The 16,768-nt window shown below is 61.3% G+C and overlaps 1 protein-coding gene across 5 annotated transcripts; it reads left to right on the forward strand.

Moving 5' to 3' along the window:
- Positions 1–1,938: 1,938 nt before the first annotated feature.
- On the forward strand, positions 1,939–15,983 carry SLC4A3 (solute carrier family 4 member 3). 5 transcript variants are annotated; one of them, XM_059393567.1, is made up of 23 exons: positions 1,939–2,172; positions 2,929–3,072; positions 3,416–3,581; positions 4,189–4,469; positions 4,636–4,751; positions 5,138–5,364; positions 6,927–7,075; positions 7,188–7,368; positions 7,795–7,930; positions 8,184–8,367; positions 8,818–8,917; positions 9,361–9,545; positions 10,404–10,629; positions 10,799–11,017; positions 11,326–11,474; positions 11,668–11,862; positions 12,337–12,555; positions 12,896–12,985; positions 13,480–13,646; positions 14,129–14,382; positions 14,686–14,855; positions 15,022–15,195; positions 15,665–15,983. In XM_059393567.1, the coding sequence occupies exons 2-23, from the start codon at positions 3,022–3,024 to the stop codon at positions 15,740–15,742; spliced, it is 3,717 nt and encodes a 1,238-aa protein (XP_059249550.1). In that variant the 5' UTR covers positions 1,939–2,172; positions 2,929–3,021; the 3' UTR covers positions 15,743–15,983. The 5 variants fall into 5 exon arrangements, with proteins under 5 accessions (XP_059249550.1, XP_059249549.1, XP_059249552.1 ...); XM_059393566.1 differs by lacking the exon at positions 1,939–2,172 and adding an exon at positions 2,674–2,777; XM_059393569.1 differs by lacking the exon at positions 1,939–2,172 and adding an exon at positions 2,674–2,777 and having other exon boundaries at positions 11,800–11,862.
- The last annotated feature ends 785 nt before the right edge of the window (positions 15,984–16,768 follow it).

Genomic DNA, 16,768 nt, shown 5'->3' on the forward strand with positions numbered 1-16,768 from the left:
CCGGGCCTCAGCATGCAGGGTGGGGACATTCAGGTCAGCCTAGGCAGAGGAGGAGGCTTCTACCTTTGCAGTCGGAGCTTCTACCTTTGTGGTCCCCTTTGTCTCTCACAGTGACCATTCTTTGTGTATGCAGGGAACACTCTTGTCACAGGAATAAAGACTCTGTCTGGGAACGCTGTCCTGGGGAATGACATGACAGGTGCCGGAGAAGACAACTGGAAAAGCAGGAGGGCGGGACACCTGAGTGGGAATAACGCAAGCATTCGAGGATGACCAACCTCATGAGCTGGCGCGAGTCGGGGGTGGCGGTCAGCTTCTCCTCCGGTCCAACCCTGGAGGGAGAGATGAACATGAGCATCATGAGGGTTCTTTGAGGGGGCTGTCACCCCATCATCCCAGCAACTCGGGAAGAAGGGGAGAAATTTCCAAGGCTAGAGACCAAAGCTGCCGACTCCCAGGCGGGGTCAGAAGTCCCCAACCAGGAAGAGGGTGGGAGCCTGAGATGGTCCAGGAAGACTGTGCTCAGCGGGCTCCCTGGGAAGGGCAGGGGCCTCAGAGGCATGAGTCTCTTTAAGGCAACGGTGTCCAGGGCCCAGTACACTGGGGGTCCCAGGTTGGCAGGACCTTCCTCAGGCTGTATTGGTATTCAAGTAGCTGCTGTCCAAGTTCCTCGCCTAGAAGCCAGGGACTGGCTTGAGGGGCCATGAGGAGGACCGAGGTGTTGGAGGTAGACGGGGGAGAGTCCTCTACAATGTTCCAGACTGGGGAAGGCTCCAAGGCTCTTGGGTTTTTGTTGGGAGGCGAGGGCCCTCTGTAAACAATCCTTTAGAGACTGGGCACCCAACCGCCTGACTCGTAGTGTAAGGGTTTGGGCTTGTGTCTGGGCACGTTAGGGCTGCTGTCAAAATACCACAAACTAAGGGGCTTAAACAACAGAGATTCATTATCTCAGGGCTCTGGAGGCTGGAAGGCGGAGATCAAGGTGTCAGCGGGGCTGTGTTCCCTCTGAAAATGCCAGAGGAGGATCTCTTCCAGGCCTCTCTCCCAGCTTCTGATAGTTCCTTGGTTTGTGGCGTGCTGACTCCATCTTCCCACGGAGTCCTCCCTGAGTAGGCGTCTGTGTCCACGTTTCCCCTTTGTATGACTGCACCAGCCATATTGGAAAAGGAGCCCATCCTACCCCAGGACGACCTCCCCTGAACGCTCCCCCACCCCAAAGGTGCTATTTCCATATAAGGTCATGGGATCAGAACTTCAGCATATACATTTGGTGGGGACCCAATTCCAGCCATCCCAGGTGGGTCTCGCCCCCTGAGTTCTGGAGCACAGTTCACACCTCCACTTACACAGCTGACTCTCACCAGCATCTTCTCTCATCTCGTGCTCTCAACGCCTGGTGGGGAGGAGGCCAAGCACATTTCTTCTGATGGAAGAGGCTGGGGGGCAGTTAGATGGCTGTGGCTCCGACAGTCACCTGTACACATACACACAGCCTGCTTCCCAGCTGTGACTGTGGTGGGGTGGTAAGTCTCTCTGCGTGTCTGTTGGGGGAAGGCTGAGATGAGTGTGGGGAGGGTCCAGCCAAGGCGGTGAGTGTTCACAGACCTGCCACCTGCTCTCCCCTCTCCTCGTATGTGGCTTTGAATGTAGAAATCCTTTGGGCTGAGCTGAGATCCAGATCAGGGTAGGGGTGGGAGAGGGTCTATTACACGTCAAAGGTCACAGGGCTAAACCTCCTTCCCACACAGAGGGGTCCATCATGTTCAGCACCCTGTCTGTCCCCCACACCCCTCTCTGCAGGCGTGGGTTTCCCTCTCTGGAGCTGGCTGGCTCACCTTCTTCTGCCCATTAGCTCCCTCCGCAGTTCTGCCCCCACATCCTCTGTCTTCCCAAGGATTCAGGGACCTGGCTTCAGCACACAGATTGGGGGCTGTAATGGATGTAGCCTTGTGCTAGGTGCCCAGTTTTCAGCCAGACACCAGAAGATCAAATTGGGATCCAGCAAGCCCTTCCAGAGACCTTTGCCCTTGGAAAAGGAGATGTGATCCCAGGGAGTGGAGGAGGGGAGAGGAGACGTGGAAACTGAGCTACAGAATCTTAGAGCCGGATGGAACCCTGGAACACTCCTACTCCAGGTTCCTTGGGCCACGGAGGGGGAAACCCGGAGGGGAGGTAATGTGCCAAGGTCAAATGTTGGGTGGTGGCTGGTGGCAGAAACCAGGCATCTGAGCCCATATTGGGACGAAAGTGGCAGGTGGTGGGTGCTTTACGGTGTCTGTGAGCTCCGTTCCCAAGGTTGGAGGGGCTTGTGTGGGCTGGGGGTCGCCTCCAGGACTCCCGAGGGGAGGGAGGGGAGACTAAAAGCAAAGCGGGGAGAGCGACCTGGGGATTGTGGGAATGTGGGGCCGTGCACCCGCCCCAGCCCTGCGTGGGGCGCCCTGGGGAAGGGGCTCTGGGCAGGGGTGAGGGGTGGGGGTCCTGCGGGGTCCCGCGTGTGGGGGCCGGGCCGGCCGGGGCGGAGTGAGTCACGGCCCGCCCGCTCCCATTGTGCGGCCTGGCGGCGGCGGCGGCGGCGGAGCTGCGGAGCCGAGCGCGAGGAGGTGGAGCCCCAGGCTGCGGGCTCCGGCGCCTGCGTCCGCCCGGCTGGCCCGGCTTGCCGCCGCCGTGGGCGACCCCCCGGCCGTGCGGCCCTGCGCGGCGCCAGGCCCCCGAGCACGCGCGGGAGGGAGATGGGGCGCGGCGGCCGGCGCAGGCCCCGCACGCTCCGGAGCCCCGAGGTACCGCAGGGCGGGGCTGGGGCGCGGCGGGCCAGGGCCGGGGCCCCGGGGTGTCGCGGGCGTGGCGGGGCCTCGCCTGGGCAGGCGGATGATCGGGCTCGAGGGGGAGAGGGCGGCGGCGCGAGGCTCCTGACCCCGCCTTCTCCCCCAGGGCTCCCCACTAGGCCCCCGCAGCGCCCCCTTCTTCTCAACCCGGTCACGGGTCCCTCAGTGAGCGAGAGGCTCCCGAGCTGCCTCCCCGGCCATGGCCAACGGAGTGATCCCGCCGCCCGGGGGCGCCTCCCCCCTACCCCAGGTGACTGCCGCGCGCGGAGGTGGGAGAAGAGGAAGGAGGGACCCCAAGGAGGAGAGGGGAGTCCTCTGGCCGACCTTGGGACCCCCACATCCGGGGATGGAGCTGGGTTAGAGGGGATGGGGAAAGGGAGGGCCTTTCGGTATTTTTTCAGTTCTCTTGCCTCCTTTCCCCCCAAGCTCTAGGGTCCTGGGAGGCTGACCCAAGGCTGGGGTGCAGGGAGAGGGGATTGTTGAAGATGGAGGCCGCTGGTCTTCTCCACCCTCAGCCAGGGTTTGGAGTTGGGGTGGATGTGGGGCATTCTTGGGTCAGGGTCCTTCTTAGAAGAGGCTGTCTGAGCCTGCAGGTCCGTGTGCCCTTGGAGGAGCCCCCTCTGAGTCCAGACCTGGAGGAGGAGGACGATGACTTGGGCAAGACCTTGGCTGTGAGCAGGTTTGGGGACCTCATCAGCAAGCCCCCGGCCTGGGACCCTGAGAAGCCCAGCCGCAGCTACAGCGAGCGGGACTTTGAGTGTGGGTAGCCCGGGGCCCCCTAGTGTGGCCGCCCTCACCACCATCACCTTCATTGCCACCATCACCGTGTTCACCACTGGCTTGGTCACCCAGTGCCATCTTGTGCTGGACGCTGTGCGGGACGCTGTGCTGGGCCACCATGCCATGTTAAGTCATCCTGCCTCACTCACCCATCGCCTGTCCACCCTCCGGGGGAGCCGGGCCCCAGACGCAGAGGGAGACATAGGGAGATGGGCCCGAGGCCTTCCTCGGTGACCTTCATCTTCACCAAGGCTCTGCTGTCCCTCCGGCCCTGCCCTCTTCTCTCTGCCTCCTCACCTCCCTCCGCTCTTCTGACTCTGCCTCCCCCCCTTGCTGTATCGTGTCTTCCCATGTCCCCCAGCCCCATTTCACAGCCCGCCCTCTCCTTGACTCCCGTTCCCCCACTCTACCAGGCCTTACCAATGGCAGGACACGGACACAGGTGTTGGGGGGAGCTGGCTCTCGAGGAAGTTCTAGGGTGCCCTTGTTTGAGGCCCTGAGCTAGAATAAGGTGTGTGCCCCTAGGGTGGTGAGGGGGCCCGCTTCTGCTGTGGGGGCCCCCCAACCGGCTCTCCTGCACCCCCAGTTCACCGGCACACATCCCACCACACCCACCACCCGCTCTCAGCGCGCCTGCCTCCACCCCACAAGCTGCGGCGACTGCCCCCCACCTCTGCCCGGCAGAGCAGGAGGAAGAGGAAGAAGGAGAAAACCTCGGCTCCCCCCTCGGAGGGGACCCCTCCCATCCAGGAGGAAGGGGGAGCTGGAGCGGAGGAGGAGGAAGAGGAAGAGGAGGAGGAAGAGGAAGGGGAATCTGAGGCAGAACCTGTGGAACCCCCGCCCTCAGGGTCCCCACAGAAAGCGAAGGTAGGGGTCTGTTCCTGAAGGAGGGCTGAGTCCTCAGGGAGGGGTGCAGCGGGGAGAAGAGGATGCTGCAGAGGGGGCCCGGGCTGCCTGGGGAGGCAGAGGGGTGGGGGGCGGTCGGGGGCTGAGCCCCGGTGCAGGAACCCAGGGCACGCTGCTTTGTCCACAGTTCTCCATTGGAAGTGATGAGGATGACAGTCCGGGGCTCTCTGGGAGGGCTGCCGTCACCAAGCCTCTGCCCTCGGTGGGCCCTTGCTCTGACAAGAGCCCCCAGCAGTCAGTCAGGTACTGGCCTCCAGCCCAGAGCAGGTCCCAGGCTCCCTTCTGACCCTGGCGACTGTCCCCAGCTCTGACCCTGGAGAAGAAGAGGGGAGTTGAGGAGAGGGAACAGAGGAAGGGGGGAGGGGTTCGTCCTGTCTCTGTCCATAGGGTTGACAAGGAGAAGAGACAAGGTGTCATTAGAGAGGAGGACAGGGATAAAAGTGGAAGACAGACAGGAAGTGGGGGTGGGGCGGTGAGATGGGGACAGGGAGGTAGAGGTCAGCTTCCTTCTCTGTCCAGAAGGAGTCTGTGTCTAGCACCCGGGGGGCTATTCCAGGCCCCACCCCAAGCTGGGGGAGGACAAAGGAACCCCCTAACCTGGCCCATCTCCACCGTGGTTCCCTGTCAAGTCCAAGGCTGCCATGGTGCCTCCTCAGCTCCTCAAGCCCCCGGGCCCGGGTCTCCCGAGTCGCTGGGGAGAAGAGCCGGCCGTGGAGCCCGTCGGCCAGCTATGACCTGCGGGAGCGGCTGTGCCCAGGCAGTGCCCTGGGCACCCCAGGTGGCCCGGAGCAGCAGGTGCCCACTGACGAGGCAGAGGCCCAGATGCTGGGCTCCGCGGACCTGGATGACATGAAGAGTGAGTGACACACTGTGGCAGTGGCAGCCCCCCTGGCCCACCCCCATGGGCGCTCCACAGGTGGGGAACCTAGGAGAAGCTCTGTGTTCTCCCCAACCCGGTGCTGAGTCCCCTCTGCAGTATCCCTGTCTGCTGGCATGTGGCTAGGGACAGGGAGCTCACTACCTCACCAAGCCACCTCTCTGGTTGCCAGAGCTGAGATTTCCCTTCGTGACACCTCTGCCCTTCTGTCCTGATTTTGTCCTCTGAGTCACCCCCTGAATAAGGCAACCCCTCCTTCCACGTGACCTTTGCAGACATTATGTCCCCCTCCCCCCAGGGCTCCTCTTCTCAGGGCAAACTCTTTTTGTCGTCTTCACGCCAGGCCCCTTGAGGGTGAGCCACTCTTCTGGGTCCCGCTTCTCCCCACATCGGGGTCCCCTGACTTGTCGCACCACCCTCGGCGGGGCCTGGCTGTGATTGTGGCACATTCCTTCCATCTTATCAGTGCCCTGGTTTCTGTGCCACCTGTCATCACTCACGGGGCTCTGTGCCCAGGCTGGGGGCATCACTGACCCCACCTCCCTCCCCCTTGGAAGCACAGTGTGTGGGCGGGGGTTGGTGGGGAGGGCTCTGAGCTCAGTACGTCATGGAAAGTTGCCAGGGCCTGAGGACAGGGACAGGAACAATCCGATGGCAGCAGTGGGGTGGGGTGGGGGTGGTCAGGGGAGGGCGTGTTTACAGACTCATGGTGGGGGTTGGAAGCAGCAGGGAGCCAGCCCAGGGCTGTGGGGAGTCTAGAGGCTTGGGTTGAACAAAGACCACTGATCCAGGCTCCCACCTTTTAGGAGAGCCAGGGCTTAGGGGGTGGAGCAGTGGCCAAGGGCTCAGCCACCGGGAGAACGATGAGCCTGCTGGAGGAGGTCACAGAGCCCAACAGGGCACTGAGCCCTGGGCCTGGGGACACGGAGGGCCAGGGCCCTTGGATGGCCCCGGCCCCCAGCCCTCGAGACTCGCTGGCCTCAGAGGACTTAGAAATGTTGGTGCTGGACCTTGAGGACGGTGATCTGTGTGAATCCCTCCAGGGCCAGCTGAGCCCCATGGCCGGGGAACCAGCCTGTGAGTAAGCGGGCCGCCGGGCTCTCTGTGGCTGCTGGCCTGGAAGGGGCAAGCAGGGAGGAAGGGCAAGAGCTCAGCTTGAGTCAGCCAGATGTGTACCTGTGGGGGAGACCTGGTGCCAGGAGAGGGCATAGGGAAAGGACTGGGGGCCTGGTGACTTCACGTAGGTCCTGGTGCTCTGGAATGAGAGGCAGTGGCCATGGGGGAGGTTGGGCAACCCGGGCTTGGACCGAGTTGGGATTTGCCTTCTTACAGTGGCTTAGCCAGTGGTCCCCTGTGTTCGTATGGAATTGTCATTCCCCTTCTCTGGGCCTGTGTGTCTTTGTCTGTGACACACCTGTGCCGGCTTATGCGGTTGTGTGGACATGGCCCCTGGCTGGCCAGGGCAGGGGGCTGGAGGGCTGGCTCTGACCATGAGGACCTGAGCTGGACCCCCAGGACCACCAAGCCTGCCTGGCCTGTAGGTCACCGGCTGGAGGACAACCCTGGTGTGCGGCGGCACCTAGTGAAGAAGCCCTCTCGGACGCAGGCCGGGAGGGGCAGCCCGGGGGGCTTGGCCCCAATCCTGCGCAGGAAGAAGAAGAAGAAGAAGCTGGATCGGAGGCCTCATGAGGTACAGGGGCTTGAGGGCTGGGCTTCCGTTTCCGGCCTTCCTCTCCTTCCCCTACCCCCCCCACCCACCCCGTGGGCCGCAGACCCTCACCCTGGGCTCCTGCCTCACTCAGGTGTTCGTGGAGCTGAACGAGCTGACGCTGGACCGCAGCCAGGAGCCCCACTGGCGGGAGACGGCACGCTGGATCAAGTTTGAGGAGGATGTGGAAGAAGAAACAGAGCGCTGGGGGAAGCCTCACGTGGCCTCGCTCTCCTTCCGCAGCCTTCTGGAACTCCGGAGGACCATCGCCCACGGTAGGGACCCTGCAGGCCTGGCCCTGGGCTGTGTGCCCTCTTCGCCGGCCATGGAGTTCGGCTAGCAGCAGGCTGTCCAGCTTGGGGGATGCTGCTCTCCGGGGGCCTGTGTCCAGGCAAGGTCTGGCTGCCACCTTGGAGATGGGGAGTCCGAGCCCCTGTGTAGCCGTGAGCTGGAGGGGCCAGGCTGTGCTGCTCTAGGCTCCCGTCCCCGTGCCCAACACTAACCAGCGACTCCCCTCCCTGGTTCGCTCCAGGTTCCCTCTGCACATCTCTGTGTCTGGCTCGTTGGGGCCAGGTGTCACTGAGTACCTGCTGTGTGCACTGAGGGCTGGGTCACCTGGCATGTCTGCCTGCCCTTGGGGAGCAAGGCGACAGGGGTGGCTTTTTCTCTCTGATGGGACCCTCTCCCACCTATCCCCCCAGGAGCTGCCCTCCTGGACCTGGAACAGACCACTCTGCCGGGGATTGCCCATCTCGTGGTGGAGACCATGATCGTGTCTGACCAGATCCGTCCGGAGGACAGGGCCAGCGTCCTGCGTACCCTCTTACTGAAACACAGGTGCCAGTGTGGGGGGCCTCGGTCGGGGCATTCTTGTGCCTGTGCTCTTCCAGGATCATGGACTCTCCTGTGCGGTTTTCTAGCCTCTGCTTAAATAACCCTAGTGATGGGGAGCTTATTACTCTTTCACTCTCGGACAGGACCAGCCATTAGAAAGTTCTTCCTTCCACGGAGGGAGGAGGGGCGGAGGCCCTGACCCTCCCGTTTCTCTGCCTCTCTCTCTAACCAGCCTGCTCCTCTGCCCTCTTCACAGCCATCCCAACGATGACAAGGACACTGGCTTCTTTCCCCGAAACCCATCCAGCTCCAGCGTGAACTCCGTCCTAGGGAATCATCACCCGCCCCCCAGCCACGGCCCTGATGGTGCAGTGCCCACCATGGCTGATGATGTGGGGGAGCCAGCCCCACTCTGGCCTCATGACCCTGATGCCAAGGAGGTCAGTCGCCTTGCTCGGACCTGGGCTGGGGGACTGTGGGGGCTTCTGGTTTCTCTGGAGGCCGCCACTGGCTTCCGGGAGTGGGTTAGGGAGGTTGGATGGCTGGTACCCTGTGAGGGATGTGGGGGGACCTGTAGGAGACACGCATGAGGGCCCCTGCCCTAAAGAACCAGGAGGTTAAATGGGGTGATATGGCAGACCCAGGGGACCCATTTCAACAAGACAAGGTAGAGGTGGTGGCGGGCAGCTTGGGGTGGGGGTCGACAGCCTGAACAGTCTCCTCTCGGTATGGGGTGCATCACAGACAATCCCTTTCCTGGCTGGGGAGGGAGAAAAGAGGCCCCCCCTCTGGGGGTCAGAGGGCAGAGTCCAGGGCTGGAGCAAGGGATGGGAAGGCCTGCCACGGCCTCCGGTCAGGGTCCCAGCCCTATTCCAGTTCTGCGTCCTCAGAAGCCTCTCCACATGCCTGGGGGAGAAGGTCACCGGGGAAAAAGCCTGAAGCTGCTGGAGAAGATCCCCGAAGATGCTGAGGCTACTGTTGTGCTTGTGGGTGAGGAGGAAGGGGGTCCTGGGCGTGTGGGCTTCCCCTGCGCCCTGCTTGTCCTCAGCTCCGGCCTGCAGGCTCCTTCCAACCCTGTTCAGGCCCTCAGTGCATCCCTGCCTTTCCTCATTGCCTGTCTCGCCCCCAGCTCGCTCTCTCAGTTCTCTGCTTCCTGTTCGGTTTTCCACTGTCTTAGACTGCCACTAGTCCACAGAGCACTTTTGTGAGAATTAAAGAGAAGAACTCCTTCTCGGAGACTGTTAACTTTTCCTCTACTCTTAAATAATAATAAATTTACAAACATATACACGAATAGGGTTTCTTTAGATTGGGCTTAATTTGTGCAGCACACCACCTGCTCAACTGTACAGGGTGGCCCCAGATGTTTTTCTCCGGGTCCAGCCTGGAGGGCTCCTCTTTGCTCAGTGCCCGGTGCCTTACTTTCCCCCCAGGGTGTGTGCCTTTCCTGGAGCAGCCGGCAGCAGCTTTTGTGCGCCTGAATGAGGCCGTGCTCTTGGAGTCTGTGCTCGAGGTCCCTGTGCCTGTGCGCTTCCTCTTTGTGATGCTGGGTCCCAGCCACACCAGCACTGACTATCACGAGCTTGGGCGCTCCATTGCCACCCTCATGTCTGACAAGGTGGGTCCTGCAGACTCTGGGCCTGTTCCCCCGGGGTCCTCTTTTTCCCCTGTCACTCACTGCCTACATTCCTGGCCCTGGAGGCCTTTCTGGGTAGAGGCAGCACTCTGGAGTGGTGAGGGAGGGAGCTGTTGGCCAAGGGCAGAAAAGGGAGCCTGGGTTGGGACTGTGAGAAGGGGAGGTGGTTGAAGGGGGAGAAAAAAAGCCCAGATCCCCAAATCTTGGATGTGACCTAAGACTGGAAAGGGAGGGCTGGATATGTTGGTTTTTGCTGTGGCCTCTCTCAGCTGGGACAGGAAGGTCCTTTAACCAGGGGCGATGTTGGAAATGCTAACTGACCAACCCGGGGCGGGTGGGAGCTCTCTGGACAAAATGATTCTGGGCGCCCCTGCTATGCCTGGTGTTGCCCATTTAGTTGTTGCATTGTGGAAAAGTCTGCAAGCTCCTAGGGGAATAGAAGGCACTCAGAGTTTCAGGGCTGTGGCCAATTGTGGGCAAGCGAGGACGTGAGTCAATATTTTATTTTATTTTATTTTTTATTTTTTTTTTAAGAGATTTATTTATTTGACAGAGAGAGAGATCACAAGTAGGCAGAGAGACAGGCAGAGAGAGAGGGGGAAGCAGGCTCCGCATTGAGCAGAGAGTCCGATGTAGGGCTCGATCCCAGGACCCTGAGATCATGACCTGAGCCAAAGGCAGAGGCTTTAACCCACTGAGCCACCCAGGCACCACATGAGTCAATATTCTGACAGTTGGACTAGGCCTGTATATGTGGCCAGACACCCACCTTGCCTCTGGGTCCGTGACGGCCTAACACCTCCTCTCTGGATGCTTAGTCCTTGCCTCTCCTGCCTCCAGCTGTTTCACGAAGCTGCCTACCAGGCAGACGACCGGCAGGACCTCCTGAGCGCCATCAGTGAGTTCCTGGATGGCAGCATCGTGATCCCTCCATCCGAGGTGGAGGGCCGTGACCTGCTGCGCTCCGTGGCTGCCTTCCAGCGGGAGCTGCTGAGGAAGCGGCGGGAGCGTGAACAGACCAAAGTGGAGATGACCACCCAGGGAAGCTATGTGGCCCCCGGGAAAGGTCAGACCCTTTGGGGCCCGTACCCCGCCCTCTCGCCCACTGCAGCTCCTAAGGTCATGAGCCCTAACTCCTGTATGCCAGCTTCTAGTCCCTGATGGGGAGGATTGAGCCCAGAGCCCCCCAGTAGGAGGGGGTGGTCTGGGCTCCAGCAGCTCCTTGCACCCCCCAGAGCTGTCAGTGGAGCTAGGGGGCTCCGAGGCAACCCCTGAAGACGACCCCCTGCTGCGGACTGGCTCGGTGTTTGGGGGGCTTGTGCGAGATGTGAAACGTCGGTACCCACACTACCCCAGTGACCTGCGAGACGCCCTGCACTCCCAGTGCGTGGCAGCTGTGCTCTTCATCTACTTCGCCGCCCTTAGCCCTGCCATCACCTTCGGGGGGCTGCTAGGTGAGGGGCAGGGGACCCAGTGTCACCTGCAAGGTCTGTGGTCAGGGGGTCTCAGGCATCACTTTTGCAGGGGGGCTATACAGTGAGAGGGGGCAGGAAGGGTGCAAGGGGTCGGGGAGCCTGTGACTGGAGGTGGGGGTGGACGGGGGAGGGTGGGAGGGTGGGGCTGGGGAGTGGGACCTGTCTATTGCCCTACGAGGCTACTCTGTCGTAGTTGGGTCCCCAGGTCAGGGTAGGCTAGATGAAGAGGAGGGGCTGGGTAGAAGGAGCCAGGCCAGGGCCCTCCCACTGACCCTTGCCTGCACCAGGGGAGAAGACTGAGGGGCTGATGGGTGTGTCGGAGCTGATTGTGTCCACCGCGGTGCTCGGCGTCCTCTTCTCTCTGCTGGGGGCCCAGCCGCTGCTTGTAGTTGGCTTCTCAGGGCCATTGCTGGTCTTCGAAGAAGCTTTCTTCAAGGTGACAGCCCTCCCCTGCCCCTCCCCAGGGATCTCATGTCCCATCTCTCGGCCCAGATAATGGGGTCCCTGCAGTCTCTCTCCTCCTCCCCCTTTAGAGTTCACCCCGCCCGCCCTCACTCCAGCCCATCCCATGGGGCCCGATGTCTAGGGCAGACCACTGTGGTTAACCGCACCTCCCTCCTGGCCTCCAGTTCTGCCGAGCCCAGGACCTGGAGTACCTCACCGGCCGGGTGTGGGTTGGCCTCTGGCTGGTGGTCTTTGTCCTTGCCCTGGTGGCCGCTGAAGGCAGCTTCCTGGTCCGCTATATCTCACCTTTCACCCAGGAGATCTTCGCCTTCCTCATCTCACTTATTTTCATCTACGAGACCTTCCACAAGCTCTACAAGGTGGAGATCCAGAGAGGTCTTCGGCGTGGACATGGGTGGGGGCTGGGTAGCACCCTGGGGAGGGGTGCACGGCAGTGGGGCGGCGTGGAGCACTGGGAGCAGAGGGGACAGGGAGGAGGGCTCCTCTGGGTGTGGGCGTGTGTGGGGGGGCGCGGGACACCCTGAGTAAGGTCAGAGCTGCCAGACCAGGAGTCGGAGCCAGAAGGTACAGATTAGAACCCCAGCAGGATTCAGCCAGTATGTGCTTGTGGGGGGGCACTCTCAGTGCTGTGGGGCTCCTTTTGTAGAGGAGTATGTGTACGTGTGTGTGTGTGTGTGTGTGTGTATGTGATGCAGCTTGATGTCCTGTGACCCTGTTGCCTGGTCAGGTGTGGGAGGGGTCAGCGCTCCCCCTCACAGTGGTATGAAAGTAAGTTGATAACATTGTGGTCACCTGCTCAGGGAAGTGCTAGGGCAACCTTGTAACCCCCACAGGTGTTCACGGAGCACCCACTGCTGCCATTCTACCCCCCTGAGGGGGCTTTGGAAGCTGGGCTAGAGCTGAATGGGAGTGCTGTGCCCCCCACCGAGGGGCTGCCTGGCCCTAGGAACCAGCCCAACACGGCTCTGCTGTCCCTCATCCTCATGCTTGGAACCTTCCTCATTGCCTTCTTCCTGCGAAAGTTCAGGAACAGCCGCTTCCTGGGAGGCAAGGTGCGTGGCTGAGAAGGGGTGGGGGTTCTCCATGGGTTCCCCTGGAAGTTCCTGTCATCACAGCCAGTCTTCGCTCCAGAGGGGCGCTTTCCCCTTCTCCCGGTCAACCCGTGAACCTAAACCACATCTGTGCCGTCCCTTCCGGGTCAGAAGCTTCAGCGAAGTTTAACCAGGCCAGGAATGCTGTCTTGAGCTGGGTGGCACCTGTGGGATTTAGAAGGACAGGTCAGGGGATTTCTGGCTCCAGACCTGAGAGAGTGGGGAGTAATAAGTCCCCATGTTTGTCTCCTGACCCTCACTTCTGCCTTTTGCTCCTTTCCCCGCACTGGCCACTCCCAAGGCTCGCCGCATCATTGGGGATTTTGGCATCCCCATTTCCATTCTGGTGATGGTCCTCGTGGATTACTCGATTACAGACACCTACACACAGGTGAGCAGGGCCCGCCTCCCTCCAGCGGGGGCTTCTCACCCGAGTCTTGGGAGGGAGGCCACGACACGTCTCCATTGCCATAGTGGTCACGATCACAGGCAGAATTCAGCCTTTTTAATGGAGGGCTGACCTGCTGGGGCCATGCTGGGGTGGCGGGCTGGGGACAGCTGAGCGGTTCAGCGGATGCGGTCAGTCAGGGGGTCTGAGGCTGTATGTGAGCCTTAGCCTAGACTCCTGGCACGGGTGTGGGGCTGGCGGCCGAAGGACAGTTGTACCCGGGGCTCAGGGAGAAAGGATGTCATTCTCTGTCCGCTACCAAATCCTTGGAGAGACTCTGGGAGATGGAAAACTAATTTCCCCCGAACCTGTTCACATCCAGGTTTCCTGGAGGCTTGGTACTGGGAACACAGAGCTTGGTGGGAGCAGCTGCTACATGGGGTTCTTAACATGGGGAGGCTGTGTCCCTGAACCCCGTCTTCCTTCCCCCCATGCAGAAGCTGACGGTGCCCACTGGGCTTTCAGTGACGTCCCCCCATAAGCGCACGTGGTTCATCCCACCCCTGGGCAGTGCCCGTCCTTTCCCACCGTGGATGATGGTGGCAGCTGCTGTCCCTGCCCTGCTGGTCCTCATCCTGATCTTCATGGAGACCCAGATCACTGCGTGAGAGGGCTGGGGGACTCGGTGCGGGAGGCCGGGGAGGAGTGGAAGGCAATAGGATTGGTGGCAGGGGTGGGGCACATGGCCCGGGGCACAGTTTCCCTCCGGGGTTGTGACAGGAGAGCCATCTGTCCCCACTGCCATGTGCAGGGTGGCCGCTGGCAGTCCTCACCACAGTCTGGCACTGTTCTCTCTCACCCAGCGATGCTCCTATGCGTCTCATTTGGGTTAAACCACAGTGTGGTGAGATCTGGCGTCTGGCTTTTGTGGCATTTTAAATATCCACAGTATGAGGTTTTAGCTCCAATTTGCTTCGATGTGAGAACACCACTTTGGGAGCTTGGAAGAGGAAGCTGGCAGATCCCGGGGAGGGCCCTTCAGGCCATGCCGGTCCTTACCCCCGACAACGCGGGACCTGCTGCGCATGCCTGGCCCTGTGGCCGGCCTGCCCTCCCCACCACCCAGCCCCGCTTCCCGTCCTGCAGGCTCATCGTCAGCCAGAAGGCCCGGAGGCTGCTTAAGGGCTCCGGCTTCCACCTAGACTTGCTGCTGATCGGCTCCCTGGGTGGGCTCTGCGGGCTGTTCGGGCTGCCCTGGCTCACGGCCGCCACTGTCCGCTCGGTCACTCACGTGAATGCCCTGACGGTGATGCGCACTGCCATCGCGCCCGGGGACAAGCCCCAGATCCAGGAGGTGCGGGAGCAGCGGGTCACCGGAGTGCTCATCGCCAGCCTCGTGGGTGAGAGCACCCACCTCGCAAGGCCCCAGTCCCCGCTCCGCAGACCTGCCTCCTTGGACCCGGTGCCCGTCAGTCGGCTCTCTCTCCTGGGCTGGCCTCAGGTCCCTTCTGGGTCTCCAGTTGCACCCGCTCTCACCCCAACCTGCCTTGTAGCATTCTGAGCCTTTTTACCCTGAGCACTTTCCAGGTTCTCCATCCGGCTCTGTCTTCTCTCGGGCGTAGCGACGAGGCCCAGCCGGTCCCCCTCCACCAGGCCCGTGGAGGCTGTCCGAGGGGTCAGGAAGTCTGTGTCACCTCCTCCAGGCCTGTCCATCGTCATGGGGGCTGTGCTGCGCCGGATCCCGCTGGCTGTGCTCTTTGGGATTTTCCTGTACATGGGGGTCACGTCGCTGTCGGGGATCCAGCTGTCCCAGCGTCTTTTGCTCATCCTCATGCCAGCGAAACACCATCCTGAGCAGCCCTATGTGACCAAGGTAGGGCTGGGCAGCATGGAGGTGGGGAGCTGGGGGGTTGGGGAGGGGTCGCAAGGATGCCGGGGCTGGAGAGGGACAGCGTGACTATGGAGGTTTGGGGACTCCGGGAGCTGTGGGTGGGAGCCGGCTGGGCGCTGTGCCGTGAGACCAGAGGCCTGCTCCCCAGGTGAAGACGTGGCGAATGCACCTGTTCACCTGCATCCAGCTGAGCTGCATCGCCCTGCTGTGGGTGGTCAAGTCCACGGCCGCCTCCCTCGCCTTCCCCTTCCTGCTGCTGCTCACGGTGCCTCTGAGGCGTTGTCTTCTGCCCCGGCTCTTCCAGGACAGGGAGCTTCAGGCGGTAAGGGATGCTGCTCAGGGCCCTGGACTCAGGGAGGCCTGGGTTCCAGTCCCCCCCCCCCCATGCCCCCTGCTGGTTGTGAGACGGGAGGCAAGTTCCCAGAGTTCCTGAAGTCTCCATTCCAGCTGTGTAAATGGGCGGGTCTACCTTAGAGACATGTGGTGAGGATTGAGACCTGTGTGGGTAAAGCACAGAGCGGGAGGGCTTGGGGTGTGGTATAGCGTACTACTGCTCCCGATGGCTGGGAAGAGGTACTTGTTGTCGTTCTTATTATCATCTGGAGTGTCCCTGGGGCAGTGACCTGAGGGTTTTTGCCGGAGGGGAGTGTTTCGGGGGGCAGTCCCTCATGGTCCCTGCGAGGCCCGAGGCCCGAGAAGGTCTAGACTGTCCCCCGCCCCGGAAGAGTTGCTGGGGGAACGGGAGGGCGAGTGCCGCCTCCCTGCCCCTGCCGACCTTCTCCTTTCTGCAGCTGGACTCGGAAGATGCTGAGCCTAACTTTGATGAGGACGGCCAGGACGAGTACAACGAGCTGCACATGCCTGTGTGACCCTCCGCCGGCCGGGCCCCTCAAGAGACCGTGACACCTTAGTGATCCACACCTGGGCCCCAGGCAGAGCCCAGCCCCGGGGCCAGCGGGCTCCTCCCAACCCAGAGATGTGCCTGGAGCCCCTCACACCACGGCCAGGGTGGCCCGCTGACTCTGCCCCGGGCACTGACCTTGGCTCACCCAGGCCCGTTCACAGACCAGACCGGCACAGACTTTGAGCTCATTATAACCACACTCCTTGTCTTGTGTCTGCCTCACTTTCTTGGTTCCACCCTTGGTCTGCCTGGTCATGCTTATCCAACTGGAATTGGAAGAATTCTGTTTTCAGGGTCATCAAAACCAGGGAGAGGTTTGAGGCAAGGACAGTATTCTTGGGGGAAAGGGAGAGAATCAAGACCACAGAAGGTCAGAGCTGGATGTTATCATGACCCCTTGAGTCGTCGCAAGTACAGCTGGGGAGCGGGAGGCTCAGGGTCTGGCTCAAGGTCACATACTGTTAATCTAGCCCCTGCTTGGAAGGGAGAGCGTGGGGGAGGTGTGAGGGAGGAGGTCACTTTGCTTTAGCCATTAGAGAAATCACTGTCCCCAGTGGCTGTGAGGCTATAGAAGGAAATGGAAAATGTTTTCTTTCCTTGATCCCTGGCATTCTGAGAAGCAGGGACAGTAGCCCAATCCCCTAGACGCCAGGGTGGCGCTGGATTTGGGGTCTCTGGACCATTTTAGATTCTCACGGTTTAAGAGTAGCAGTTTGGGGATTCCTGAGGCCACTCCTTGTGCAACAGTCTGTTCTGCCAGAAATAACCTGGGAGGCCTTGAAGAGGGTGCAGACTGGGAGCCCGTTGCGTCACAGTTGCTAGGCAACCAGTAAGGATGTGAAGCCGGTTGTCCCTGTGTGGCCCCCTGGTGGCCACTCTCGCACACTGCCGGCTCTGTGCCCTCTGGGCAGGAGTCGCACTGCCATCTGGTGGACCCGCTGGATCTCTAGGTCAGAGACCCCATAGGAAAAGTTCATACTTCCCTGGAAGA

The sequence above is a fragment of the Mustela nigripes genome, chromosome 3 (assembly GCF_022355385.1).
Source record: "Mustela nigripes isolate SB6536 chromosome 3, MUSNIG.SB6536, whole genome shotgun sequence".
NCBI lineage: Eukaryota > Metazoa > Chordata > Mammalia > Carnivora > Mustelidae > Mustela > Mustela nigripes.